Source organism: Paramormyrops kingsleyae, chromosome 24, assembly GCF_048594095.1.
Source record: "Paramormyrops kingsleyae isolate MSU_618 chromosome 24, PKINGS_0.4, whole genome shotgun sequence".
Classification (NCBI taxonomy): Eukaryota; Metazoa; Chordata; class Actinopteri; order Osteoglossiformes; family Mormyridae; genus Paramormyrops; species Paramormyrops kingsleyae.
Genome location: NC_132820.1, coordinates 2877387 through 2904152, shown reverse-complemented (window position 1 = coordinate 2904152; position 26766 = coordinate 2877387). Strand labels below are relative to the sequence as shown.

The following is a 26766-nucleotide window of genomic DNA, read 5'->3' as shown; positions in this document are numbered from 1 at the left end:
GGAATGGGCAAATGCAAGCCTTTGTGGACTGAGCACTTAGCCTCTGAATGTCATTGTGATATTGGTCTGTGTTGCAGTTCCTGATGGGGCGAGAGCCGCCTCTGCCCTCACAGCGAAACCAAACCACAATGAGAGAACGCCACGACGAGGATGAAGAGCTTCCATCACAAACCACAACGAGAGATCGCCACGACGAGGATGAAGAGCTTCCATCACAAACCACAACGAGAGATCACCACCACGAGGATGAAGAGCTTCCATCACTAACCACACCAAGAGATCGCCACCACGAGGATGAAGAGCTTCCATCACTAACCACAACGAGAGATCGCCACCACGAGGATGAAGAGCTTCCATCACAAACCACAACGAGAGATTGCCACCACGAGGATGAAGAGCTTCCATCACTAACCACAACGAGAGATCGCCACCATGAGGATGAAGAGCTTCCATCACTAACCACACCGAGAGATCGGCACCACGAGGATGAAGAGCTTCCATCACTAACCACAACGAGAGATCGCCACCACAAGGATGAAGAGCTTCCATCACAAACCAAGAAAGCATGAGAAAGAACATCTTGCAGAAGACTGGAGCCTACGAGTGGTTAGCTGACACTGAAGCGGACCTCCTAATTTTTAATGAGATTCAGCCATTGACCGAGAGCCATTGACTAATTGTATCTGTGTGTTTAACAGTACTGGACTTTCTCCAGCCTGCTGGGCAAATAAAACCGTTAGATTGGCAGCAGGTCTGTAACTAGGGGGGGGGCTGCTATTCTGAGGAGGGTATGTTAGAGACCCATTCTACTGTCTTGAAATGACTGGCCCCTCCCACCCTTTTATTCATTTATCAGATGCTTTTATCCAAAGCGATGTACATTATGGAAAAAGCAGGATCAGCCAGTCCGTGGACTGGACCTTGGTTAAAAGCCTCGCTCAAGGACCCAACAGCAAAATCACTTAACGGATTTGAACCAGTGACCTTCTGATCACAGATAAGGGGTTCTAACTCACTAGGACACACCCCGCACACCACACTGGTTCGGCCTCCAACTCACATCTACCATGGGGATCTCCTCAGGGCCCGGTCCCGGATGGTTGGGTCCATTGGCCAGGTTCCGGTTAGGATGGTCGGCGCACATGTTCTGCCGCACGTGGTTGTGCATTTTCTTCCTCTGTCTCCTGCAGGGAAGATTCCAGAAACACAGAAAAACAGGGATAACGTGCTGTTTTTGAAATGCGCCTTTACTGGATTTGCCGCTCGTGTGTCTGGAGTTTAGTTAGTGTCCGAAATGTTGATGAAAATGAGGCTCTGCTGCCAGACTATCCTATTGCCCACAAGGCCATCACTCTGCAATTTTAAAGCAGTGGATCTGTGGAGCCATTCTCCTGCCTCGCTCCTTAATAGATTTGGCCTGATAAATTGACACGTGAATTGGAAGTGATGCATTATGGGGGGGGGAGGAGTCATTGATTCTACGGTTAGCTTGTCGCTTGGTGGAAGCTTACGGCCCGACTCTCTGCTGTGACTCTCCCTCGCTGCTGTGACTCTCCCTCGCCATTCTGCCTCCAGCAGACGGAAGCGGACGCTCTCCGGGGGGACGCGCGGAAACGGGGAGCCGGGTGACTCACGGAGCTCAGGACTTGCCAGCCCCCGGCTTTCCGAGCGGAAGCCAAATAGTGAAAAGGGGTATAATTTTGGGGGGGTAGCAGAATGCCAACTGTGGCAAAGGCTCAGATTCCATGGAGGGGAATCATTCAGAGGCAGCGAGCATGTCATGGCAGCTGGGCCAGGGCCTTGTGGGGTGTGGGGACTTACTTGGTTTTACAGTAGGCGACCACGCACACGATGCCGACCACCAGCAGAGCCACACAGATGCCCGTGATTGTCAGGACCCTCTTCTGGTAAAGCTCCTCTGCCTCTGCAGGAACAGGAACACGAGAGGGTGCCGTTGGTCCCCACACACATAATAGGGACCCTCACCCCCCAAACACTGCCCCCTGTATGTCACAGACGCATATGACACTATGACACCCCCCCTTAACATCCCTTACCAAAAGTGTGACACTGCCTATACACATTCTGTCAGACTTCTACATGACACCTACACCATAGCTGTCCTGAGCTGTTGTGTTTGCCCCCACCCCCGATGCCGTGAAGCTGGATCTGCTACCTGCGCTACATCCACACCTCCGCATGTCAGCTGTCACAGAATCCCGCGCCACCGCTCACAGCACGTTTCCGGCAGAAATCGGGGGGGGGGGGGGTGACCTTTTCAGGCCGAAATGAGCCACCCGTCCCTCGACAGGCCTGGCGAACGGACCCATGATCCCCGTGTACACGTTTCTGTCCACCTGGCTGAAGATCTAATGGGACCTCAGCACCATCTGGGAGGCCAGAGGCTTGGGGGCGGGGCTAAGAAACCATATAGCCAATGGCCATCCTTCTTGTTGTTCCTTTAACTCCCTAACGCCAACAGGCGACACAGGTATAACATCAGGCGACCGCTGCTGTGAGCGACGTTCTAACATCACGTTTCAGTGAGAAATAATGCATCTCAGCAACACACCCTAAAAATTAGAACAAAACTGCTCCTCCACCTTCTTATAAGGCAATGGAGTCTGCCTGACAGCCTCGAGTTAATCTGGAATAAATCTCGAGTTTAAAAGGTCAGTTTGGCGACACATTCTGTCCCAACATGACGGGGCCGAATGAGAGGAATCCTTCAATGCAACTTACGGAGAGACACTGTCTGTCTTTTAAGGGGGGATCCACTGCACTCTATACACCTGTGAGCTGACTCTATAAATCCGTGAGCTGACTCTATACACCCGTGAGCTGACTCTATAAACCCGTGAGCTGACTCTATACATCCGTGAGCTGACTCTATACACCCGTGAGCTGACTCTATAAATCCGTGAGCTGACTGTATACACCCGTGAGCTGACTGTATACACCCGTGAGCTGACTCTATATACCCGTGAGCTGACTTTATACACCCATGAGCTGACTCTATACACCTGTGAGCTGACTCTATACACCCGTAAGCTAAATGTATAGACCCATAAACTGACTGTATAGACCTGTGAACTGACTCTGTGGACTTGTGAGCTAACTCTTTGAAACTTTCTTGACCACCCCCCTCCCCAGATATCTTTTTAGTTCGCTGACCTCATCCCACATCCAGTGGGAACATAGGGACAATGTAAGAAACACCTTTAGAGCAGCTTTAGCTCATTGAGAGGCCCTGGGCTGGCCTGTCCTGTGCTGGCCTGTCCTGTGCTGGCCTGTCCTGTGCTGGCCTGTCCTGGGCTGGCCTGTCCTGGGCTAGCCTGTCCTGTGCTGGCCTGTCCTGTGCTGGCCTGTCCTGGGCTGGCCTGTCCTGGGCTAGCCTGTCCTGTGCTGGCCTGTCCTGGGTTGGCCTGTCCTGGGCTGGCCTGTCCTGTGCTGGCCTGTCCTGGGCTGGCCTGTCCTGTGCTGGCCTGTCCTGTGCTGGCCTGTCCTGTGCTGGTCTGTCCTGGGTTGGCCTGTCCTGGGCTGGCCTATCCTGTGCTGGCCTGTCCTGGGCTGGCCTGTCCTGTGCTGGGATGGCCTACCTACCCTTTTGGTTCTTGAATGTGACAAAAAATGGAGGGGGGGGTGTTTTTGTGGCAGATATTAAAGCACACATGCACTGTGGGATCAACACAAGAGGAATTAAACGCTGCGTCACCGTACCACCGTGGGGAAAGTTCCTGTGGGCAGAATACGCGCTACTCCCAACCGGGAGGGACAACTTTTGGTTTTTTTATGGTGCTGTTTGTGGCCAGCTGTACAGGAAGCAGGTGGATTAGGGTCAGGAGTGGAGGACGGGGGGTGGGGCAGTTACATCATCAAGTTCAGGAGGCCAGGTCGCCAAATGGAGGTCATGTGCTTTACGGTCATGTCCCGAGACACCAGAGCTCCCCTCTGGGAGGAGACCTTGTCATGACCTTGGCTGCATCACAGGAACTTTACAAGGGTGAGACGCACACAAACACACACACACACACACACACACACACACACAGACACACACAGACATTACGTGTTATCCAGGAACAACCAAAAATACCAAGACGACAGAGGAATGGTCTGATGTGTGATTTGTTTTTGTCTCCATGATATGTACAGGTTTAATAAAGCCAGCGAATCTGGTGTATATATATGTGTGTGTGTGTGTGTGTGTGTGTGTGTGTATAAACACACACATGCACAGACACACAGACACAGACACACACAAATGTAATTTAAAGCCAAATCAGTGCGTGTTTTGGAGCAGAAATCCTGCAGGAGCAGATAGGCCACGACAACAAGAGGCTGACAGGGGGAAAAGGGTGGGGAGGGTCTGGCTAAAGCAAAGGATGGAGCAGATAGATGAAGGCGGAGCAGAGCAGGTCAGCAGTGAGCCTCGAGCTGCATGCTTGGTGTGGGGGAGTAATGGGGGAGCGGGGTGGGGGTCCAGACCCCATCAGGACGACACTGCGGACGGTCTCTCCATGGGCAGCACCCATTCACCTTACACTACATCTAACGAATTTTTAACATGTAAAATAACTCTATCAGATTCTTAATAACGATACATAAAATGATCTCTTTAAATAAATTAAATAACCAAACGAGTGTAATATATAAAAGCTTTTTGCTTCACTACTCTACTCAATTGTTTACAGGCAATCTGAAAGCACACATGCAAATTAAACGATGCAACTGCAGAAACGAATAAATGGTTAATGGAGGGCCAGCCGATGGGGCCTTGGGGACGGGGCGGGGGTTTGGGTGGGGGCACACTCACTCTAACCCATCCGGCTTCATGGTACTAGCTAACTTCCGTCCAAGTGTAAATAATTTTGCACTGCCCAGGGAACTTCTGGGTAATGAGACTGCATCTGCCTGCTCTCTTTCACCGATCCCACTGGCTCCTCCCACCTGTCCAGACACGCTAAGCGAAGCGGGAATAAGTGAGGCAGGAAGACGGCGTAACGTCGGGTTACGGTGAAGGGGCTACGTTAGCGGACGCATGTCAGCCGGCTCGCTGTGACTCCTCAGATCTCAGCAGCGCGTTTTAGACACAGGAAAGGGGACTTAGGGAGGCTATACATCTACCTCAGTCTGGAATTAAAATGAATGATTGATCCATACCCATTAATTCAATCCCAAGATGCTCTGCCAATGCAGAAAGTCGACACAAAAAAAAAGGAAGAAAAAAGAAAAAACAGGTTTCAGAAAGAGATCTTCCAACATACACAACAGGTGCGAGTCATGTGATCAGGGCGAGATGTCAGGAAGGAGGCGTGCCGGTGGTCATGTGACGCAGACGTCGCCTCCCACCCCGGACAGGCAAAACAGAGATGGGCAAGCACTGGAGCATGCATGGCAAGACGAGCACAGTACCCACTGCCACATCCACTACACCCGACTCAGAGTCTTAAAGGGCCGGTACACATTTATTTTAACAGGTGGTCCTGTAGGGGAACGTATTTTTACACACCATGGCTGTTTATCAATACATTTAGATGTTTATCTATTGGCCTGGTGCAGAAAGTACCTGCATATCAGTCTGAGATCTAAACAAGCATACAGGACCTTCTATTAATGACCCTGTATCTATAAATTCCTCACAGCCCTTAGAAACAGCTCGTCTGTTATCATGCCTTATGGCAGAAAGCTTTAAATGCCCAGCTCTTTGCATGCATTTCTTTACGCATTGGGTTTCAGATGCCATACGATTTAACTTCAGCTTTGCTCCAATCCACGTTTACCTCACATCCGGGCCTTTCCCGGATCGTTGTCCTGTTACGTTTACATTTCATGAGCATAAGCCCGTGACGAATGAGGAGACTGCACTCAAAAAACTGCACAAATGACAAACACATTAAAGTGACCAGAATATTGAATTTAACAGCCAGGGAGCAATTGTTCTGTCTTTCACATGACAATAATTCACCAAAGACACTCCCGCTTGTGTTAACTAATCCCTGCTCGAGTAAATTAATGCATTAAACAATTTATTAAAAGCCTTTTAGGAATTTAAAGCTATTGCATAACATATATCTTGCCGTGTGGCGGCTCAGTGGGTAGCAGCTGCAGGACTGAGGATCCGATTCTCACCCCCGGCTCTGCGTGTGAGCGCCATTTTCTCCCCAGGTTGCCTCCAGGTACTCCGGTATCCTCCCACGGTCCAAAGAAACGAGGTTTATACAAATCGCTAAATGTATAATAAATTCGAAACTACGCAGCCTGCAACGAAGGCGGCAGTCTGACTGTAATGTGTGGCACCGAATGCACCGGTTCAGTCCAATCCAGCTGGCAGAGGTCAATGCGAAGGACCGGTCCAGTTTTGCATGTGCCAGCGCATGGGCCGTTTCATGGCCTGCATGATGCTCACGTCCAAAATGAAGTCCAAGTGCATCACCCGCAAAAAAAAAAAAAAGACCATTAGAAATTCAAAGGAAGGAGCAGGAATCTAGAAAAAAACCTACAAATAATTCATGGCTGAAGACTAGATGTCCGGGCTGCAAACATTAAAGAGACACACGGACGAAAGAAAGGCCACGAGGGGGAAGCAGTCAATCTGACTTCTCCAAGCCGTTAGCGACGACGGAGCGGGGGTGGTGGCACCGTCACGGCGACACTGTGCCTGCTGCCTTCTGGGAAGTTTGCCGTGCCTGACGTGCTCCTTCCCAGGTGTCTGGACCATGTGAGGGACATAGCGGGTTCAAAGCTGGGGGATCTCTGAGAGCATCGCAGAGGAGATGTAGCGCTAGAATGCTAAATTAGCCAGAGAGGCCGCCATCATGGCTTGACTCGAAGTGGGAGGCATGACCCAGTGCTCCGCACAGCGGAAAGCGCTGGCAGCACGGGCCACGAGACTGTGCTGCCAAGGCACTGGGGGGAGGGGGGGCCAGCCTTCTGGGAGTTAAAGGAGTCACAGCTCAAGACATCAGGAAGACCTGAGCTCGTCCGGCTGAGACGGCACCCTCCGCCATCCACAGCGAGGCCCCGTCGTTTCCATGACAACACACTGCTGCCAACTGATAGGCAGCAAAGCCGTCTTGGGTGAGGGGGAGGGGAATCTTAGGGCTTACAGAGAGCAGCAGACTACAGGGTCCGTGCGATCTGGGCCGAGTGCGGGGTCTATGAGCAAATGGGTCTAACGGGAGGGAGAACTAGTGACCAGGTTGGGCAGGAGCGGCTATAAAGTGGAGCACGGCCCCATGAAGACCTTTAAGACCCACGTTTCAGCCACGAGGGAAGCGGCCGCTGCTGGCTTTAGGACTGTGAAGCCATGGGAGAGCAAACTCTCCACAGCCAGAAATAGCCCCACAAAGGTACAACACGCTGGTCAGCGGCGCGTGAAAGCGCCGGGACCTTGGAGAGCCGCGTCCGCCCTTCCCTGGGGCAGCGGACGTGGCGGGATTTCACCGGGAGGCGTGCAGGCTAATTACCGGGCTCCTGGGTAAAACAGAACTGCCCCTTACGGCTCGCGGCCGCTGGCCGGAACGTTAGCTTATACGACATTTTGAGTTTTATTACAGCTGGGTGGCACTAAAGGTGGGGGGGGCTGGAGGCTGCGGGGGGAGGGGGCGGCTCTTATTGAACGCTAGACAATAGAGTCAATCTGCCTAATGTAAGGTGTTACCGCAGGCCTCAGCATAATGCAAAAGGGCTGCCTTCAAGGCTCATTCCCAATAGCAGAGTCCATTTATCCTGCCAAGTGAACACAGGTCTCAAGGTCCAGTAACACAGTGTTTCCCAATCCGGTCCTTGGGGACCCCAGACGGTCCACATTTTTGCTCCCTGCCAAACATCCCACACTTTTGCTACCTCCAGTAACCCTAACGTGGACTGACTAGGGGTCTCTGAGGACCCGGTTGGAAAACAGTGCAGTAATAGATTAAAACCCTGTGCTGGAGAAGCAGACTGAAGACTGGACTCCACCCATCTGCCAGACTAAAGGGAACTGGGAACCTTAAAGAGTCCCCGTGGAGCTGTATTTCACGTCCCCTGTCACGCCGAGTCGTTCTAGTTGCTTCCGTCGCCGTCTCCAACGGGTCGTGGTCCTTTGCAACTCCAACTTCTTACTGCTTAATAGTTGTGACAGTTCTGGCTGATTTTGGAAGGTCCTTTGTCTCAGGGGGCTGCATGAAGTGTTAGAGAGGCTCACTAATGTGACACGCCCCTTCATCGCCAGTGCAGCACAGGGACTGGCTGATGCTTAATGCTCTATGCTAAACTGGCCGCTCCACTTCAATCTGATTGGATGTCTGAAAGACGAGTAGGGCGTGACTTCCTGGGGCGGGGCAGTACCAGGTGATAAGCCCCTCCTATCAACTGCAGTCAAATTCTAATTATATGAAAGAGTCTGTCTGGCCCCCAACAGACCAGACCACATGCGCAGCCCTGGCATGCCATACTTCCCTCCCTGTTTCCCCTGTCAGTCCCCCCCCCTCCGTTTAATTTGTTAGGTCATAAAGCTACAATAAAGCCTCCTTTCCCTCCTCCCACCCCCCTCACAGAGATCTGGTCACCCCCTTGACCAGAATCAGTCTAACACTGATCTTGCTAACCTCTATTCTTACTGTCATGCATACACCCCGGGTCGGGTGTGTGGCTCAGGCGGAGTTTAACTGCAGTTGCTCCCTGGCTGTGATAAATGTCTGCGGCTTTTGTCACGGCAACCTGTAGCGCTCACTCGATTACTGCTCTCTGCTGAAAAATGCTATGACAGGTTATGTTAATGTTTTTATAATAATAATAATTCGTATTATCATTAAAATTGAATCTTGGTTTGTGGAGCTGGACATTTAATACTCAAAGGTACAACTGCAAAAGCCCTATAACAGGCAACCTCTACTGGAGGATCAATGTCAGCCAAGCGACGTGCATCCGGTCTAATGTCCGACATCTGTCAGACTGCAGGTATTCGCTGGGATCCCGGTGCGGGGAGCGGCAATGGCGTCCTGATCACTCTCTCTGTGATCGACTGGGTATGCCTGAGCCCCTCCCGGGCTGGGTGGGTTTCCCCATCACATGACTGATGGCAGGGTTTCCCCGGCTCTGCGTACACGCTGTTAGTTAGCGGTCATGCATCATGCGTCCTTGTTAACGTCGCCCTGACTGTGGCATGCTGCTACTGTTACCCCGTAATGCTGTGCCTCGCTGACCGCACAGGGCCGCCACATCCATTTCAATATCAAAACAAAAAATAAAAATAAAACAGCATTCTTTAAGCTGGTGAATTCCTGTTTTTGTCATGCAGTAATTAAATAATTATGTGTGGCAATCCATGCTAATTGATTTCCCAATTACTTGTCCTTTAAGGATGAAAACAAGAATTATCAGATGTGTAATGTTTATATGTGCAAATGTCGCTATAACAAAATTCCTATTCAGTGCTCTGGTGAAAAATAGGAGGGCATGGAAAATGTTGTGCGTCTGAATGTTGTGCGTCTGTATTTGCTTTGAAATCTGCATAAAGTAGACTGTATGGGCACGAGGCAGGGATTAACCCAGGACAGGGCCCCGAGCCATCACAGTACGTCTGTTTTTGCAGTACTTCTGTCTGTTAAATTCCGTTTTGTTGTCAGGCACACCACAGACGACACGTATAGATGCACACCGACACAGACAGGAACATACGTGGAGATATAGTGCATTTTGCTTCGAATCTCTAACTTGAATACCATGGTTTTTCTTATCACAACCATTACTGTCTCCAGCAAACAGCTGGAAATGTAATTTAAAATGTGGGTTGCTAGCACAGTACAAGGCAGCAATGTGTAAATATTAGTTAGAAAATAATAACATTACATGTTTTATATATAGTCTGCTTAAGCAGAATTGACATGCCGTTGGTGAGGAAGGCTGGTGCGCAGGAAGCTGTTTCTATATATTTTTTAATCTGGTTATAAAGTATTGCTTGCTAAGCGACCCAGATTGCAACATGCATATATACGTACACTTAAGGAAATCCGCCCAATGTGTCTCCGTCAGCAACACTAAGTGGAAATCTGCACCATCTCCATCTGTCAGCTTAAACTGCATATTTCGCATTTTATGAGGTTTAAACATACGTTACCAGGTAGTTTGTGTCTCTTGAAAAAAGCCTTCAGTGTCCGTTTTTAGTTTTTTTTTTTTCTTTCAAGATTTTAAGTTTGGTCAATTTTTTGTGCTGAGTACTGTGAAATTCGACCTTGTCACTTTGTGACTGTCACGCTGTTACCGGCAGCGACGGAAGCCTGGCACGCTTTTATACTTCGAAGTATAAAAGTTGTTTGTTTAGGGTAGGCTTCGGTAATTAGCGAATAATGGTCGTCACATGTTAAACGTTTTAAGGTAGGAAAACACACGTGGGAGGGAGGTAGCGTATCTGCAGCCTTTCAGACACGTCGGCCAACACACACGGGATGGGACACGGCTGGACTGAAGGACGGACAAACACGGCACATGCCACACGTCAGCTCGCGCATGCAGTAACCCTGCAGACGCACAGAAGAAGGAATGAACATACTGTAGAAATCGTCCATAACGTAGGTTTGACAGCGATCACCGTTATAATCATTTGGGCACCTGACGGGAGGGAAACAGACCACAGGGAGAGGAAGAGAGGGGAGGGGAGACAGTGCGGAGAGAGAGGAGGAGGAGGGAGCAGGAGGAGAACAAGAGAGCAGGGATTAGAACAAAGCACCAGCCGAGGAGAAGAGGCGGGGTGGCCGGCCACGGCTCATCTGGGCCTGGGGGGGCGGGAGGGGGGAGCTACGGGTGTCAGAGGGAGCCGAGCGAGGCTTGGCGTGGACATACTTTTGTAAGGATTGGGCATTTTTAGCCGTAGGGGCTCTGTCTGTAGGCAGCGTGGACCAAAGTATCCGGCGGGGCATCTGAGGGAGGAAAAGGGGACAGTGACACAAACACATGACGTTAATATGCAGTGTGCCTCCACCACCATACCTGGGGGGGGCAGCACACTCTGCGGCTGCCCAGTGCTCTCACCTTGGACAAGCGCGTTCCTCCGCTTGCACTCCTGGTCTTTTCAGTGGGGGGGGGGGGGGGTACAAAAAGCTGCAGGTACTTACCGTAAGTTTAACCAGCACCCCCCGCCCCCCGCCCCCCGCCCCAGGAAAAGGGGACCCAGAGCAGCAAGCTGGCGAAAGGGAGGAGGTCCCGTGACGTCAGCCTGCTCTCTGATAGCTCTGCTCCTGCGGCACAACCAATCCCCACCACAAATGTACAACAACCACAAAAGGATTGAGTTGAAGTTGCGGCACTGCAGCTTAACTAGTTACCTGTAAAACTCTGTGATGTGGACAGGCGCGGCTCGACTGTGAGGGAACTAACTAGCGGCATGTTCGGGATTGGACACTGTGCCTGTGACTGGAAGGTCAGCAGCTCGAATGCCAGGGCTGGGCAGACTGCTGACACTGCTGGGCTCCTTAACAAGGCCCTAAACCCCCAGTTTCTCCTGGGGGGGCTGCACACTGGCTGACCCAGCGCTAGGCCCCCCAAGCTTGCTCTCACCTGTCTGTGTGTCTCATAGAGAAGAAGACGGGACAGGCGAAAAGACAATTTCCCCACAGGGATCAATAATGTATCACTATTCTATTCAATGCACTGTGTGTTTCTGTGATTCTCGCTCTCAATTCTCAGTGATTTATGGACAGGAGATGTATGTGGAAAATCACACCAAAAACCTGTTGGTGCCTAACCCTGCAGGCAGGAATCCTCACCCTGTTTTGTTTGCTGTTCTGAAGGACTGGAGCGTCACTATCATACGTTACATCTCAGTGTGGTCAGGATTCTGTTGGCAGTTCCCAGTCCTGATCTTCTTCCACTTTCCATCTCTCCTACCTACACTTTCAGCGGCTGCTCAGGCCGACTGCATACCGGGGCACCGAGAGCGTTGAACCCGCGCTGGGGTTTAATACCCCTGTAAGGCAGGGGCTCCCTGGGTTAGTGAGCCACGCTGCCCTCTAGCTGCTGAAACAGCACATTTCAGTAAGTTTGTCTGAGAATGAGCTGGGCTGGAGAAGCGTCTTCTGGGAACAGCGAACTGCAGCAAATAATTCGGGCATCTCCGCTTATCCCATTTAGCCCTGCCCCCGCTGCCCCCGCTGCCCCCGCTGCCCCCGCTGCCTCCCGTCGCAGAATGTAGAGGTTAAAGGGACTCCGCAGCATTAGATTCTTTACCCAGGCGAGTCAGGGGTCACGAGTCTCGCTCACGCTTCTGAATTTACTCAGGAACTACAAGAGTTGTACTTGCGGAGCCCAGAGGGGGGTGGGGGGGATTGCAGCGCTGTCCACTTAATCAAAAAAAAACCCAGCATTCATTCTCGCTAAAACCTGAACCAATCTGCAGTCCCCCCACCCCCCAAACCCAGGAAGAGTGTGATGGTCACCCCCTCCTTAATCTGTCTGCCCCCATCGCACCTGAATTCCTGAATGTTCCAGAAGCCGGAATCAGACTTTGCTTCCTAAATCCTTATGCCCAGTGCTCCTTGACAGCCAAAAACTATATTACAAAACATTCATTTTACGTAAACACATTTGCCTCTTATGCAATTATGCAAAAAATTAATGTGATGCAGCAATCCGTAACCGTGATACCAGATATGACATACACTACTGCGTTTGTTGAAGCGGTCATTGAAAACTGATTTACATACATGCAAATATATATCACATTATGACAGGGAGGGCTGTTCACTATCTCCCCTACACATGACAGTGACTCACAGTCTCTTTCAGGAACCTTTATAAAGTCAAAAACTCAAATATAAAAGTCAGACCTTGGTTTCAGGAACATTATGATAGCGTGTATACAGACAACCCCCTTAAGATCCATATTTTTCCCCTGGGACCATTTCCAAGTCTCAAATGCATCCAGTTAATAAAGTGCCGGCTTAGAGTTCCATGTTGGGGCCGCTTATTGAGGTGCCCGCATGCCGCTGGGGGCTTCTCGTGTGTCTAAGTGTTAGGGTGGAGCAGCTGACAAAAGCCATAAATAAAAGGGTCCCACCGGGATGAGGCCCCCCCCGGGGAACGGCATTCTAAATACAGAAGCGTCACTTTTGTTCGAGCATCGGCGGAAGAGAAGCGAGGGGGGGGCACAACTATTGTGTCAATGCCCCCCGCCCCCAAAGAGAAAAGCCACAACAATCAATAGATCGTAAAAAAAAAAAAAAGAAAAAAAGCACGTGTCCCCAGCTCCCAGAGAAAACTCAAAACCCTCCGAGGGCAGGAAATGACACCCTGGCTCCGGCGTTCAAATAAAAATGGAAATTCTCACGCGAGGTTGTTCCCGTGAATGTCAGGCTCACGGACCCGTTTCAGGTCCAAAAAAAAAAAAAGTCACGACAAAAAAAAGTTCAAAATGTCGTGAGTGGAGTGTTTGCTAACAGAGAAACTCAATTCCCAGTAAGATGAGTCGTATAAAGTAATATCATTTTTATCCGATCTGTTAAGTGGGTGATAACAGCACCTCCCGCGGATAACAACACCTCCAAAACCTTGTGGACGATATTAATATTTACTCTGGAGGCATTTTCTCTTCTCTCAGGTTGTGTTACAAATAGGAATATTGGTTATCCCTACTCATCCTGCATACGTTAATTGAATTTGTTTTTGATGGTATTATTTGTTACACACCGTGTGTATGGAACCTGGGGACCGCCTTGCTAATACTGCGCTGCACGCTCCTGTGTCCCCAGAACAGCCTCGTTTATTTGATGCAATTGGCCTTTCGCTAGGATGCCAGTCCACAGGGACTCGACGGTGCCCCCCGGAGTCACATCGCGCCGCCTGCGTCATCTACGGATAGCAGACTGCTCTACATCCACAATGGACACCTGAGCCTGTAAATCCAGCAGCACCTCAACACAAAATATCATTTGTCTCAAGTTTTAAAAATCCCTCCCTTAGTAACTGGAGAGGTTTTAACAGTTAAATGTGGATGGAAGCATGTGCCCTTAATGTTTGGCATGCTCAGAGCATGCGTTCCATCGCCTTGTCTTGTGGATAAATTATTAGAGGTATACAAGGCCCTCAGAGCAGTGAAATGTGTGGCGCTCACTGTGTCAAAACGTTTGTCAGACGGTGGAGGTGGCTCTCCGAGTCAGGCAGCACTGAGAGATTCACAAGCAGGAGGTTTCAAGCTGCTACGATCCATCGCTGATATAGCAGCTGTCTGAAGGGGCTTTGTCCCAGACTTCTGTCATAAGCAGACTGACACATTCAAAAAGCACATCTGCATTTGCAAAATAATTTCATGACAGTTAAAAATGAGGCCATTACGTAATGCGTAATAAAAAAAAAAGGCTTTCAGCAGTGGATGTTTTATACCAATGTCCACACAGATCGTGTGGTGTTCTCCTCCAAACAGACTCTGCGACGTCTGATGTAGTATGACCTGATGGACACCAAATGTCTGGAACATCTGCACGACTTCGATGTTTGTAAACACAACCTGTCAGCCTCTCCTGGCCACATAACGACCGTTAAACTGACTAATTGTATGCGGCCACGGATGTTAACGTCCGGCCAGATTGCGTCTTGGGTTATGACGCTCCTTTCACTTATGGACTCTCCCGCTAGTCGCCTCGGTTGGTTTTTTTCCTTCTCGTAAACAAACGCCATAACACTCGTGACAGGGCAAAAGGACACGATTGTGAGCTGTGCAGTGAGGTAAGCGTCTGCCCGTCCGTTTGCGAGAATGTCAGGACGTCTTAATGACCGTCATGCGTTGTTCATTACACTAATGCACAAAAAACTATCCCTGAGAACAAACAGTGCTATGAAAGATTAATTCAAGAGCACTAGTGCTGTTAAATTCCCCGCGTTTTATAATTAGCAAACGTTGTTTAACACGACGTTTTTTTGCTATGACTTTCATCGAGATGTATTTTATGTTCTCTCGGTGCCAAATTAAGAAATGAAAACGAAGCAGAAACAGCACGGAATTAAAAGGTAGAGATGGGTGTGCTTGGGGTCGTCCCGGGGCGTCTTTCTGCCGCCCGCTCAGAGCGACGTCAGGGCAGGACACGACGTGCTTCCACACCCGGCTGATAAGGATGTCCTCTGGGTCATTTCTGAGTTTCTGAGGAACTTTATATTTCAAAGTGAACGACAGAGGTATAAATAAGGGTCTGGCCTGTCAGACGCGCTTGTCCACCGTCGAGTAATATGTCGGGAAGCCAGGCCCATATTCAATGAGCCGGCTGTGGGCTACAATTCCCCCCGGGCCCTGACTGCATTATCGGACTTCCTGGATACGTGCCGTCCCATGACTGAATTAGCTGCGGCAATTGACTTATTGCTGCGTCCAATTTGTGCGTCGGCCTTCGGTGAGAGTGACGGGGTCCACTGGGCAGAGTGGAGAGGCCTGCTCCCCCCCCCCCAGCTCTGTTTGATTTAATGATTTTCATTGGGGGTAGGAAGGCATGAAGAGCATCATGCCCCAGCCTGTGTGATGCATGTGACGCTCCCGCTGGTGGAGGGGGTCCTTAGGCCCCCGCTATGAAGGGAGGGTGGCTGCCTGCTCGCCCTGGACGGCTCCCAGACAACCCTGTCTAGTGACGGGGGTCACACTTTCCCCCACAGCAAGAAAAAAAAATCAATTTTTCCAAAACAAATGAGTTCTACACCCTTGATTTAAAAAGCATCTTTATAAATCTGCCCCATTTTCTAGGAACTGAAATGTAAGCACAGACCCTTCACTGTTTACATTGTGGGAGGCCTCGTCCGCCATAAATATTTGTCTCTCTGCTAAAGTGTCGAGGCAGCCCTTGGTTGCCGCTGAAGCCATCTCATCAGGAGCCTGCAAAACGTTCAATCTGTCTGCTTTTCAGCCGCTGGAGGTGCCCAGAGAAAAGGAGCCTCATATCTATTACGATGGCGAGACCCGACACATAGTGTAGCTGCAAACTGAAATAAGAATGAAAGACCCTGTGTTCTCTCTCTCTCTCTCATTCTCACTCTCTTCTTTCAATGGACTGGCAGTGGGGTGGGGGGGCAAAGTGTTACACATTGGAAGAAAACAACATGTAAGAGGAGGGCAAGGGAAAAGGTCAGTATGTAAGAGAGAGGACTAAGCGAAAGTGCGGAGAGGCAGATGGGAGATCCAAGAGTTATCCGAGAGCATTAATCAAAACTGTTGGAGTATCTGGGCCCAGCAGTCAAAGGTCAGATGATATGATTCCTTGACATGACTTATCACAGTTCCTGCCTTAAAGCTTTGTCTCGTTTACATTAAATTACTCCTTTCATTTCGTAACTGACAACTGCGTAGGGAACAGGTTGGCATTCAGTACTCAGAATGACATGAACTATCCGGCGGACATTATGAGATTGAGGGGGATTTGACTTTCTAGTTAAAATATTACCAGGAACTGAGATTTAAATGTGAGATAAGATCAATTACGACAAAAGGGGGAATTAAGCTGGCCAACCCACAGCCAAAACAGGCACACACACGCTCTCATAAATATGCATATAAGTTAATGACGTTCCACTGCACTCAGGAACGAAAAGCACGAAAGCACACCAAGAAATGGAAAATGTCACTCACTTACTTGCAAGAGAGCTGATTTATACCGTGTATGAAGTAACAGTCACCGTCATTCACACAGTAGGCTTTCTCTGTCTCGTTGCATCTTCTGGCGTGACCTGACCCCGGAGACAGTGTGGTGGTTACTGCAGGAGACAGGGGAGAATGGGTGTCAGCTCCCGGGGCAGTACGGACGCCAGGGCAGCACACCGCAGCAGCGAGGGAGTCGTGCACTGAGGAATTAACGCCCCGCAGAGGCACCGGGAGATAAATATGGGAAGTAATACAGCGGCTGTAAAGGGTTGCCAGGTTATTGTTAGAAACGGCGGTGTGGAGGTTTATGGACCCTTGCTGTGCGGCGCACCAGAGACGGATCATCCTTCACCAGCGGTGGAGACACCGTGCTTACCGGCAATGACATCCGAACTGATACCGGTCAACCCACATTGTCTGCAGGACGTGGGGGGGTAGGAGTCCAAACAATACCGGCGTCACATCCTTCTACAGCAGGGATATTCAATTCAGGCCCTCGATTCCAAATCCAGGCCTTGTTTTCAGTTCTCCCAGGTAGTTAGTTTAATAATTACTGATTCTGATTGGTCAGAGGCTTCACACCTGGCTCACAGGTGAAGGAAGGCTGGGAAATCAGCAGGGCTCGGACCTCGAGGGCCGTGATTTGGATTGCCCTGTTCTACAGGATCTTACACGTGGCGTTTCATCTTACTGCTCCCATCTCTCGCAGAATGTGACACAGGACGTGCAGCTCGTCGACCACAAGGAGCACACAGTGACTGCTATATTCAGAATAAAAGTCCCAGAAAATGACCTGAAAAGCACTGGAAACATTATAGAAATGAACGAAATCCGTAGAAATTAAGGACACATGGACAATAGGACTTTCATTCGTTATCTTACAGATTACAATAGGACAATATTATCGGAAAAATTAGTTTAAATATGATTTAATTGCTGTTGTTCCTGTCCATTTATACTTTTATATAAGATGGGAGGGGGGCATCCCTTGTGGGTTGCTGCCAAGTGAGTTGACAAACCCATTTGCTCACCATTACCCAATCACTGATCATTTAAATACTTCTGTTCCTTCTCTAAGCCCCCCAAACAGGATGTCCACCCGTCCCACGTCCACCCGTGGACATCAGACTGTCCTCTGATAAAGTCAAAAAATGAAAAAAAATTCGCCATCCCTCTATGAACAAGGCATTCACTTAATTAACGAAGTATACTGACTGATACAGTAGCTGATGTAGTAAAATACATTACTCAGGTGGGACACCCCTGTTAGCAGGCTAGCTTTCGCTAACCAGCCGCTAGGGGCACCCCTGTTAGCAGGCTAGCTTTCGCTAACCAGCCGCTAGGGACACCCCTGTTAGCAGGCTAGCTTTCGCTAACCAGCCGCTAGGGGCACCCCTGTTAGCAGGCTAGCTTTCGCTAACCAGCCGCTAGGGGCACCCCTGTTAGCAGGCTAGCTTTCGCTAACCAGCCGCTAGGGACACCCCTGTTAGCAGGCTAGCTTTCGCTAACCAGCCGCTAGGGACACCCCTGTTAGCAGGCTAGCTTTCGCTAACCAGCCGCTAGGGACACCCCTGTTAGCAGGCTAGCTTTCGCTAACCAGCCACTAGGGTTACCCCTGCTGTGACATGAGAAGACGGGGAAGTCGCATGAAAATTAAACAGCGTCATAAATTAAAAGGCGCAAGCACTGCACTAATTTGAGTCATGCTGAGTGGATGATCACGCCTTTAATTAGAGTCATACCTGAAGATATATAGAAATATCTTTAACATTAAACTGCTCTATAAGCCATAAATACAAGAGGAACAACCCTAACTACTACTGCTGTGAAAACTAATGCCATCATGATTATAATGCAATAATATTACCAAACAATAATAATATTACTAACAATAATAACTATTACTAACAGTAATAACTATTTAACTACTACTACTACTACTACTATTACTACTACTACTACTACTACTACTAATAATAATAATAATTGCTTAGACTATCAATTGGTGAATAAGCTCACTGTAAGGTTTATTTTCAATAAATATATCATTTTTTTATAAAAACCACAAAAAAACACATCAAACACATTAAACATAATTTGAAACCGATGAAATTTAATATGGTGAATTTATTGTTTCCTTAAAAAAAAACCAGCGATAATAATTATGCATACAAAACTTACACTGGGTGTGCTTTAACAAATCCTGTTGTGTTAAGCATTTAAATTGAAATGGAACTGCAGTGCTGTTTACCTTCATCATATCCTGCTTTGGCACTGAACAGGGTTCTGCTTTGGGTAACTTTTCCGTTTCATTAATCTTACATGAGTTCTCTGCACAAATGGAAATTGAATTTACCTCCGACTTACTCCTGCCCTAATATCTGATCGCAGGACAACGTGACACAAGTGAGTAAACATATGACTTTTGTTGGCTTTCCTTTTTTGCACTGCAGGTTTACGTGCAAAATCAGCACAATCATCCTTTGAAGGGAAGGCAAGAAAAGCACAGTCAGACAGCTCCAGGAGTCAGTGATGGCAGACAGGAGTACCCACAATGCTTTGAGGCGCTGACCGCTGAGCCAGGTGACCACTCTATGGTTTCTGCAAGTGGTAAGAACTAGTTACCCATGAACCACCTTTTAACTGGAACCAGATCAGGATTAAAGGTTGAAGACCTTTGTGTGAAGTTTGCAAAGTTTACTGCGCAGAGGGAGTGGCCTCAGGAGGGAGTGGCCTCAGGAGGGAGTGGTCTCAAGTGGGCGTGGCCTCAGGAGGGAGCGTCAGGTGACTAGGGTTGGGGTCACATTACCTCTACCTGCGTCCAGTGACGCTGCCCAGGAAAAAGGTACAACCCCCATGTCTGCAAGCCTGCTGCACACCACAGCAAACAGAAGCCCTCCTGCCTGGTTTCCAATTCCTGTTTCCTTATAGTGCCCTGTCTATTCCTGGGTCCATATCACGCCTCACACATCCCCGCACAGACGCTCCCCTACATGGCTGTAAGTCACCGTCAACGTGAGCATTTTCAATAAAACAAAGCACTCTGTGAATTGCCTTCTGATGTACTCAGTCTCACTGGAATTACTCCACCGAGATGAGCGATAGCTCTCTTAACCGAAAGTCTATATTTTGGCCGCACAGATAGAAAAAGGACATCCTTGGACACCTGCTGTAGATTAGCTGAGACAGATGTTGAACTCTCCACCTAGAGCAGGCTGATTATAGACTGGGGCTTGCAAGCTCGCTGTTTTTTTGCACTTCTTTTTTTTTGTTTTCCCACCATAAATCTGTGATTCAATGACATCATGCCGAAACCTCTGTACCACATGGGTGTGCTATTGGATGCACTCAAGGCAGAATAACCTGAAGGGTATCCACTGTAAGCCTCAGAATAATTGTAATCTTTACATTTGACCTGCTTGTAACAATACCACATTTTGTCCTTTCAAAGCATAGCAATTTATAATAAACTCAAATAATGACAAAATTATTTGTAAGTCATTCTATATAAAGATAATAGTGCCCCGGCAGGATTTTTGAATTGGATGCATACAGTGTGTATCTCTTAAGTGAGTTTTACATTTTAAAAACATAATTACAGAGGTCTGCAGTCACAACACCTGTGTAAAGCTGAAATCGCAGATATCTTTATTAGAATGACAACTTACAGCCCAAAATGAGGATTTATACGCTTCTCCTGTAGGCTTGATGCTACTTCCAAAGCTTGATTCATAAATAAACATCAGTAAATTGGTCTATCATTCAGGAACCTTCGACTAACAGCATCCCGGTGTGCTCCTGTGAAGCAAACAACGTCCTGGGCATCAAGAGTAGCTGTCCTGAAAGATGATAAAAAAATGTGCATTTTTAACTATAGAGTGATAGCCCTTAACGCATTAACTGCATACACGCTGTGTCAGAAGCCAAGCATCCATGAGGCCTACAGGAAAATATGCAAATCCCTCGAAACAGAAGGTCGCAGGTCACAATGAGTAATACCCAAAATGGGAACATAAACATCTCACTGTTTCCCACCGACGGCACTCCATAACCCCGGCGTTATTTTCCATTTACGTTCGACGTTATACTGAATGCAAATGCAAATGCTGTGATTAATCTGAGAGCGAACCACTGGCATGGGCAGAATTTCACTTAAGCAAATGCAACATGTCATTTATTTGACCTGGCACTTCCTCCACTCTGCTGTTTGTCATATAACTCTATTGACTTCATAAAGGCAACTTCGTTTGTTTATTCAGGCTGTGACAGCACACTGAAGTACATATGCAAATTTTTTTTAACGTTAAAATGTACACTATTGGTTCGGGGCTTGTGCATTTTCCCAGATTTTCACTTATTTTTTGTGGTTACCACCTGTATGCCTGCAGAAAAACCCAGCTAATAGCTGCTCTATCTGTTCCCACCAATTCCCACCAATCAGCTTTGTTTCCTGTCACAGATAAGTGTCTGATTGGTGGACCGGCACAGCCAGTTACTGACGGAGGCCCATCAGAGTGGCGGAGCCACTTGAGGGCTAGCTAGCCGTGAGGCCGTGATGTATTTAAACGGCTCATCCCTCAGTAGGATAACGCCGATTCGTTCTGCTGCTGCGGGATTCCCTGTCACGACTGAGTACGTCTTCATTTGATGCCACCTGTTTAAACGTACGTGATATGGCCAGATGTTTCATACGAATTTGAGTTTAATGACCATGTCCGTACGACAGACCGGAAGAGAAATGCTACGCACCAAGACCCCCTGTCCCCTGGACCTTACATAATAATTACTTAGCACTCTGAATCGCCAACGTTGGACGTACAACTCAATCAGTCACTGATGATACCAGGGGGCCAGAGCATAGTGACGCCAGAGGTTTGCCATCATAAATACGTGTGTGTTTTTTAACAGGAGCAGCAGAGGTGCAGGCACTGAGGCAGCTGAGCGGTCACACTTGGCATGATTGAGAGCGAGTGCTGGTTGTCAAAGACGGTGCTTTGTACGGCCATATAAGCAAATGGAAATTTTTGCTGAGCCTCCGCCAGCTGCCCCCGAAGCCTCGAGAGAATGACTCAGCCCTCATTTTTACCAAACCCCCTCCCCCAGAGTAAAGAACTCCCCACACTCCAGGTTCCTTCAATGCGCACTTGTCCGTATTTCACGTCTCTATTACCTCTGAGAGCCTTTCAGGGTCAGCCGGGTTACAATCTATTCTAAACCCCCGAAGAACTATTCCCGTCGACAGGAAACACCAGCACCTCCCCGCCTTGGCTTCTCTGGGAGAACTGGCAAAGCTGGTCTGCTGCTTCTGCGATGTCATATACTGCGAGAGTTTGCATTATTATAATGATATTCCACTCACTTATACAGATATAATAAAGATATCACAAATGGTGATACAGGACCAGTGGGATATCAAGTAGGCTGACTGGACGATGCACAAAAGCCTTACTGAGCATGTGCGATTGTGCACTAAGGGACACTTTGAAGGCGTTTGTAGAATATGTCAATTAAAAGTGACTATTACACCTTCCCAGCTCTGGTTTATTCAGCCTTTTAAGTTGCACTTTTACTGACTAAAGCTGTCTGGCATGGTAACTCTGGTGGGTGGTGTCGTCACTGTAAACCTCTGAGGGTGGGGGCTCTGTCTGTGTGGAGATTGCTTGTTCTCCCCATGGTGTTTGGGTTCCTCACGGTATGCTGATGTCCACCTACAGTCAAAAAACGTATAACTGGGGTGTTGACTGACATCCTGTTGAGGACAGTCCCCAGCCTGACTCATCCTGGCATAACGTTCACCGAGACACTTCTGGAGAAGCGGATGGCCTACAGATGCATGAGGGGTTCCTGAATGAGGAAATGTCACTCCCTTCACATAACCCCTAAAACATGTATGGTCTACATTATAAACATAGTCCTTGTAACTCCTAATACTACAAAAATACATTTTTGTAATATTTCTAAGTGATCGCTCATTTAATACTGGCTGTGACAATCAGGGGTTCATCCCTTACGGCAGACTTTAAGAAAGGCACGTACAACAAACCCACACAATAAGGATATGTAAGTGGGAACAGTTCACCTTGTGTCTGGATGCAGGAAGAGCTCTGCAGAAAGGTACTGTATGCTGGATGCCGTGCTGCTCATTAGCACAGAAGAGACATAATCAGCGACAGTGCCCTTTAGAAACTCAAACCTAAAACGAATGACTCAGAACTAATGTAACTGCAAAAACCAAGGCAAACTCAAACAACAGCTGGCAAACGTTAAACTGCAACCAAATGTTAACCCGACGTGTGTGAGAGAGCAAGGCGATGCATCACTACTACGATTCCACCTCTTCAGACCAGCTGGCTCTTTATACTATCTGCATTTAAGTAAGCTGAAGTAGGGCCAGCTGGTCTTCGTCAGTGAAAGTAGTTTGTGTGATGCAGGAAATCAATTAGGTGTTTCCATAGCCCTCATCTATAGGTCCAGGTCTTGTCGGCTCCAAATATGAACCTAATATCTTCGTAATATGGATAGAATCTGGAGTATCTTGAAGAATTCCTTACAGATTCTGCACAGACAGCCCTGGGCCCAATTAGCACAGCTTCTATTCCTTTATTTGCTGTTCTGTTGCATGCTACTGTTTAGATGAAGCTGCCAATGATTCCACTACGCAGAAGCTCTGTGCTTCCCCCAACAGCACAGCATGACAGTGAACCGACAAGTTTTTGTTCCTTATGTCATCAGCTTGCCAAGTAATTCATCGCAATTAATCCTCCACGGCAAAGGGACTGAAGATGATGGAGAAGAGCAGAAAAGGCCATCTGGGAACTCCGATAAACAAACTGTCTTTCACCACCAGCTAAGGTTTCTAGAAAAATCTTCAAGCAAAAGCGAAAGAGCATCTGTGCTTGGTGAGGTGTTTGGGGAAGTACTTCCTCTGTGGGCAAATGTTTAGGATTTGCAACAGAAAACACAAGACACTTACAAAGGCATCAGCTGCTTTAGGAATATAGCATAAACACAGTGTAGGTCCAACTCAGTGATCCCTAGAAGAGCACAGCTAGACAACCATCATATCAAAGCTCATTTAAAGTAATTTCTGGAGCAAATGTCAAGATTTCAAGTGTTCCTCAAGAGCAAATCATATTTCCTGGATAATTTCCCCAAACTATCAAAATTCAGGATTGAATATCCAAACAAATTAGAGAAAAACATTACAATGTTATGGTGATTTCTTACATGTGATACACTCAGACTTCTGATCTATCAGTAAAGGTCTTCATCTACAGAATGGAAGCTGTAAGTGGGTACACAGATTTCTGAATTTTAACAAAGTTCATAGAGATTACTTGGCACCAGGTCTGGCATCTGAATTGAGCTTTTAGCCAGGGTAGGCTGGTGCTTCCGTAGAAGATGTGTGAGGTCTTCCAGGGAACATGCATTCAGGACAGGTGGACACAGCGGCTGCGGCCAAAGCTCCACTGGGCAGATGCGGCCCAGCGGCTTCACGGAGACACACCGTGCGTGACACCATCTGAGCACCAGCACACAGACACAGGGCAGTTTACGTCGTCTAAAATGTGTCACACTTCTGAAAGTTTGTGTTGAGCGGCTCACATCTGGTCCTTCGCAAAGCATCCCTCGCAGCGGCACAATTTAAAATCGCTATCTAGGCAAAGTGCCAGATAGGAAAAAATATAAACCTCACCGTGACTTGATTTGGGACATGTAAGCAAATGTTATTAAACATAATAAACCAAAACCACCTTCCAAGAGAAAAGCCATTACTGGCAGCAAATAAAATAGACCTTTGAAGACAAAATATAAACGATCAGACAACTTGGGCAGGTCCTATTCTTTTTTGTTTTATTAAAGTGTGTTTTAAGATGTTTTCCCATATTCTTCCCATGCAGCATATGTGCCTGGTCTTGCCTGATAGAGTCATGGAGTGAAACCATGGTGAAAATATCAAAGGGCACGCAGCGATTGCGCAATGGGCCACACAAGTAAACACTTACGTAAGGCGGGCAGGTTGTGGATGTTTGTTTGTGTGCGTGGGAGAGGGCTGGAGGGCAGGCAATGGTGTCAGGGGAGTCAGAGAGAGCCGGAGTCTTATGTGTGCTGAGTTTAAGGGGGACTGTGAGACTCGGCGTGCCCTCTGCTTAATGGCCTAGTAAAAAAGAACACGGGGTTAAGGGTCTTCCCCCTCCTCCTGCTCTGAAATGTCAGAGTGCTAAACCCCCCCCTCCACCCAACACCCATATGGATCTTAAAAGACCTTAGCCTCTCTCTGCTCTCCTGGCCACATCCTCTCCTCTCCAGGGGGGCTGGCATACTATTCACTCAGGGCAGGAAACAGTGAAGTCAGCACCTCCATCACAGTCCCTAGCACTGGCATCTGTAGGTTACATATGTCTTTTAAAGGGCTGGGCAGTTCACAGGGTGGGCGGGAGCTGAACTGAGCTGTCTGATCCAATGAGGCAGGACTCCCTGCAGCTGTATATCCTGGAAGAACCAATCCTGGATCTGTGGGAGCAACCATCCTCTCAGCTCGATAGAACTAGAGCTTGCAGAAGCTTGTTCCCAGCCTATTGGCTTTTGTCTGCATGCAGTCTGCATAGCAGTTTTGTCCAGCTCACTGGACCTTCATGTGTTTCTACGGCGTTAAGTCATTTTGACAAAAATTATCGTGAAATACATCAAAAGCCTCAAATCACAGAAGAAAAGCCCCAACCTCCTTTCAAGAAGCCATAAACATTGCGTTTCTCCAAACTACTAAATAAAATTAGCTACAAGTATAATCAACCCAAGATCTGTTATGGTGAAACCAGATGCTAACAACTAACAGAAATCAGTTCCACAGTTGTTTGTGGCTGACGTGTATGAATCCTGTACTGTGTAATCTTGTAATCTTTCAGCCAGAGAAGAAATCTGGACAGTGTTGGGTTGGAACATGAACACCTATTGCTGCGTGCTCTGCTCCAGATACGCTCTGCAAATTCACCCCCCCCCCCCCCCCATGTGTTTCCTCCCTTTCCTATGATTGTTTACCTTTCCCAGTCCTTCAGATGCACCATAACCACTACACGTGTATGACCCAAGTCCACATGTATGACCTGAGATGACCGAAGGCCTTGTCCTCCAATGTAGACATTTCTAAATTACAATTCTGAATGAAACATTTCAAGATATGGATCACATCACTCTTCAACAGCCAATAAAAAAGTTTTAAAATTGTTCCCAGAGACACGGGTTATACATGCAAAGCTGTTACCCGCATGACAAGAGACACGTGTTCTGCTTAAGGATGCTACACCTTAAAGGCACTATAGCAATCTCGTTTCCTGCAAGGAATCTTATTACACGTTAATAATCTCACTATTTATAATCTCCAGTTTTTTTTTGGAGTTGTCACGGGTTATAGGCAGGATCAAGCTCTGAAACTTCAACCTCAATGTAGTCTGGAGAATTACTCCAGGCGCCGAAATTCCAAAGTGAACTTGTGTTTTTTATCCTCTGATGATTTATCTTTGCTGCCACATATCGTGTATATATTAAATTTGGATTGTCTCTAATAAAGCCTAGCATGGCACTAGCATAAGAGGCTACCACGCCTGCCACAACCTTTATAATGACACCTGTCATTATAATTTATTTTTTTTATTTGGCAACTTATTGCACACTTATTGAGAGTGATTCATTACGAATAATACGGCGCCTGTGATTCCTGAGAAACATAAAAAAAAAAAAAAATTGAGGGGGAAGCTACTATCAACTTTGAGCGTTTGCTGGTGAAAACGTGCAGTAACTTTCGCCTGTACGCACATCTATCCAAGTTCATTTCAGGCAGAAAGACAGATCCAGTCTTGAACAAGTCCTGAAGCAACAATACAAATTGAAGGGAGAGTTGCCAAGTGTAACCAGAAAAATAAGCTTTACACGGTGTAGTAACTCTTCTGTTACCGATAACCATTTATCCGGAAAGCTCTGCAGGTACCCAATGCAAATCCCAGACAGCATGGGGCAGGACAATGGCACGTTCTGGAATGGATTCAACGCAGGATGTTTACACACGCAAAAATAAAACAATTGACTGACATCGACACACCTGAAAGACAACATTAATGGGATGGTGGGAACAAGGGCGTAAGAGAGAGTTTGGGTCATTTTTTTGGTGGGACAAA

At 47.9% G+C, this 26766-nt stretch overlaps 1 protein-coding gene across 4 annotated transcripts in view; it reads right to left on the bottom strand.

The window, feature by feature from the left end:
• nrg2a (neuregulin 2a) overlaps positions 1 to 26766 on the bottom strand; it is an 88407-nt gene that overhangs the window by 3769 nt on the left and 57872 nt on the right. For 2 of the 4 annotated variants that reach the window (XM_072706489.1, XM_072706492.1), the window contains exons 4-8: positions 16587 to 16707; positions 10535 to 10593; positions 5164 to 5187; positions 1822 to 1924; positions 1061 to 1184 (exon numbers count right to left, since the gene is read on the bottom strand). In XM_072706489.1, coding sequence (XP_072562590.1) covers positions 1061 to 1184; positions 1822 to 1924; positions 5164 to 5187; positions 10535 to 10593; positions 16587 to 16707 — 431 coding nt within the window. Of the gene's footprint in view, positions 1 to 1060; positions 1185 to 1821; positions 1925 to 5163; positions 5188 to 10534; positions 10594 to 10824; positions 10902 to 16586; positions 16708 to 26766 lie in introns of all 4 variants that reach the window. The other 2 variants (XM_072706490.1, XM_072706491.1) reach the window with 2 other exon arrangements.